The 2,769-nt window shown below is 68.3% G+C and overlaps 1 protein-coding gene across 1 annotated transcript; it reads left to right on the forward strand.

Moving 5' to 3' along the window:
- Nucleotides 1-240: 240 nt before the first annotated feature.
- FOXI2 (forkhead box I2) lies at nt 241-1,939 on the forward strand. Its single transcript, XM_004374981.1, has 2 exons — nt 241-799; nt 1,506-1,939. The coding sequence occupies exons 1-2, from the start codon at nt 241-243 to the stop codon at nt 1,937-1,939; spliced, it is 993 nt and encodes a 330-aa protein (XP_004375038.1).
- Nucleotides 1,940-2,769: the final 830 nt, after the last annotated feature.

Raw genomic sequence — 2,769 nt, forward strand, 5'->3', positions numbered from 1 at the left:
CGGGCCGGAGGGGCAAGACGGGCCGCGCAGGGCTGGGGAGGGCTGTGCGCGCCGGGGCGCGGGGTCGCGGCGGGGAGGGGCGGAGAACTGACCCGGGGCGGGGACCGGCCTGCGCTCCTCCACGGCCTACAGGGCGGGGACAGCCGCCGACACTCGCCCAGGTGCGGCCCCGACGGCATTTAAAGGGCACAGGGCGGGCCACACCGGACGCTGCTGGTGGCCGCGCTCAGTGGGGCGCCCATGAGCTTCGGCGCCCAGACTCAGGCCCGGGCACGGGAGCAGGGACACATGGCCGCGTCCTGCGACGGCCTGGGCGCCTGCCCGGTCAGGGCCACAGAGCACCCCGCGGGCTCCGCTCACCCGGCGGGCTCGGCGAGCGGGGAACTGGGCGCGACGGGCGGCGGGCCGCGCCTGTGGGTGACCACGCCCGCACCCTACGCGCCGGGCCCCGCACTCGGTCCGGCGCCCCCCTACGCTGCCCCCGGCAGCTATGCGGCCCCCGGCCCGCTGCTCGGCGCCCCGGGTGGCCTGGCTGGCGGCGACCTGTCCTGGCTGGGCCTCCCGGGCCAACAGGAGCTTCTGCGGCTGGTGCGGCCGCCCTACTCGTACTCGGCGCTCATCGCCATGGCCATCCAGAGCGCGCCGCTGCGGAGGCTGACGCTCAGCCAGATCTACCAGTACGTGGCCGGCAACTTCCCCTTCTACAAGCGCTGCAAGGCGGGCTGGCAGAACTCCATCCGCCACAACCTGTCGCTCAACGACTGCTTCAAAAAGGTGCCCCGCGACGAGGACGACCCAGGTAACAGCGCGCTGCTCGCCTCGGCGCCCTCGGGGCCCGCCCCGGGCTGGGGCGACCTTGGACAGCCCAACGATTCACTACCCACTTGGAGATACTGAGGCAGGGTTGGGAGGGGGAGGGGGAAGAAGGAGAGACGTGCCGGCCATGGACAAGCTCCCAGACAAATGGTGTAGCCGCCCTACTCGTACCCGGCCGGCGCTCAGACTTGGCTCTCTGGATCTCTCCGCGCTCCCTGGAGGATGGCGCGGGAGAGCGCACAGCTGGGTGACCGTGGCGGCGACTTATCTGGGCATCGGTGTCCTTACGTGTAAACTTGGGAAGATAACGCCTACCCCGGGATTCGGAGGAACAATGAGATGCCCCTTGGGAAGAGCTGGAGTGTGCATAGAGGCGAGGGCGGTCGGCTCCACTCTGTTGGCAGAGTGGCTGGCAGAATCCAGGTAGATCTGCAACTCACGGGCCTGCGCTCCGCCTGGAACAACTCAGCGGGGCTCCGCACTTCCTGGCGTTGCCGTTCCGGATCTCTGGGGGTTGTCCAGACTCCTCCCACCCCGGGAGGAGTGCCACCTCAAGGTTTGGGTGAGAGTGAGGGGTCATGGCTCTCTGGAGGGGCCGCTGAGGGCATCTTGTTGAAGTTGGCCTGGTCCCCACGCTCACACCTGGTCAAGTCCCCGATTTCTGAGATGGGCCTTCTCTTCCTCCGCAGGTAAAGGCAATTACTGGACCTTGGACCCAAACTGCGAGAAGATGTTCGACAACGGAAACTTCCGAAGGAAGAGGAAAAGGCGAGGCGAGGCGCGCGCGCCCGCGGGGTCCGGGAACCCACGGGAGACCCAGGCGCTGACGCTGTCGCCGGTTCGCGCTGCCTCCCCGGGCCCGCAGGCCTCGCAGTCCCCGCCCGCGCCCGAGCCCGCCTGCTTCTCCGGCTTCGCCTCGGCCATGGGCGTGCTGACCGGCGGCCTTGACGCCTTCCCCGGGACTCTGGCGAGCGACTTCCCTTTCGGGCGGCCGGCAATGATCACCGGCCACGGTCCCCAAGCCCCTGGCACTGCGCCCGGCTTCGCCCCAGGCCACCAGACGGCGGCCACCGGCTTCCGAGTCAGTCACCTTGTCTACAGCCGGGAGGGGACCGAAGTTTGAAAAGAGGCCGGGCATGGGCCCGGTGCCGAATCCGGAGATGCTGAACTCAGGCCCTGTCCTGCCTGGTGACAGCGCAGCTGTTCGCGCCGCTGCCGTCCGTGCGCGGGAGGAAGCGCAGGAGACTGAGCTGCGCCTCTGTCTCCGGGTAGCCCGCCTGGCGTGCACCACGCGCCCAGGCCTCGGTTCAAATAGGCGAGTCTGCGCTCCTGCTCCGCCTCCCTGCCTAGCCCACCTCGGCCTCAACCGACCGCCTCAGCCCCTGCGTTTTCATGGAGAGCCTGCCGGTGGTGGCATTGAAGGTGTGCCTGGAGGCACATAGGTGGCGGAGTTCCCCCTCTGCCCACCGGGCCAGGCTCTTCACGCGGTGTTCCAGGAAAGCCGGTGGGGGCGGGGAGCCGCGCGAGCCCGAAGTGGGGTTGGGGGCTGCCGTCCCTCTCACCGGAGTGTGGCGTGTGAGGCGAGGGTATTGGACTGTTGTGGTTTGGTCACATGTAAGAAGGACTTCCTGATGGCTGGACCGCCCTGGCTGGAAGGAAAGAGGGCTGCGTGGTGAGGGAGGACCCCTGGGGGTTCCAACACCTTTGCCTGTCACTCAGCATCTGGCTTCAAAAACCCTGTCCTGGGACCAGGTGCCTGCCCAGGACCTGGCATCCTGGCCCACAGGCGCTTGCCGGTACCTGAGCCCCGGGGTATTCAGTTTTACCCTTCTATGCACACACACATACTCACACCATGGAAGCTGGAGGGGAGGCCACGCTCGGCTTGGACTTGTTCCCCTCCTGTCCCTATGTGGGCTAGAGCTGCCCCCTGCATGCAGAGCTCCTGAGCAA

The sequence above is a fragment of the Trichechus manatus genome, unplaced genomic scaffold (assembly GCF_000243295.1).
Source record: "Trichechus manatus latirostris isolate Lorelei unplaced genomic scaffold, TriManLat1.0 scaffold00031, whole genome shotgun sequence".
Classification (NCBI taxonomy): Eukaryota; Metazoa; Chordata; class Mammalia; order Sirenia; family Trichechidae; genus Trichechus; species Trichechus manatus.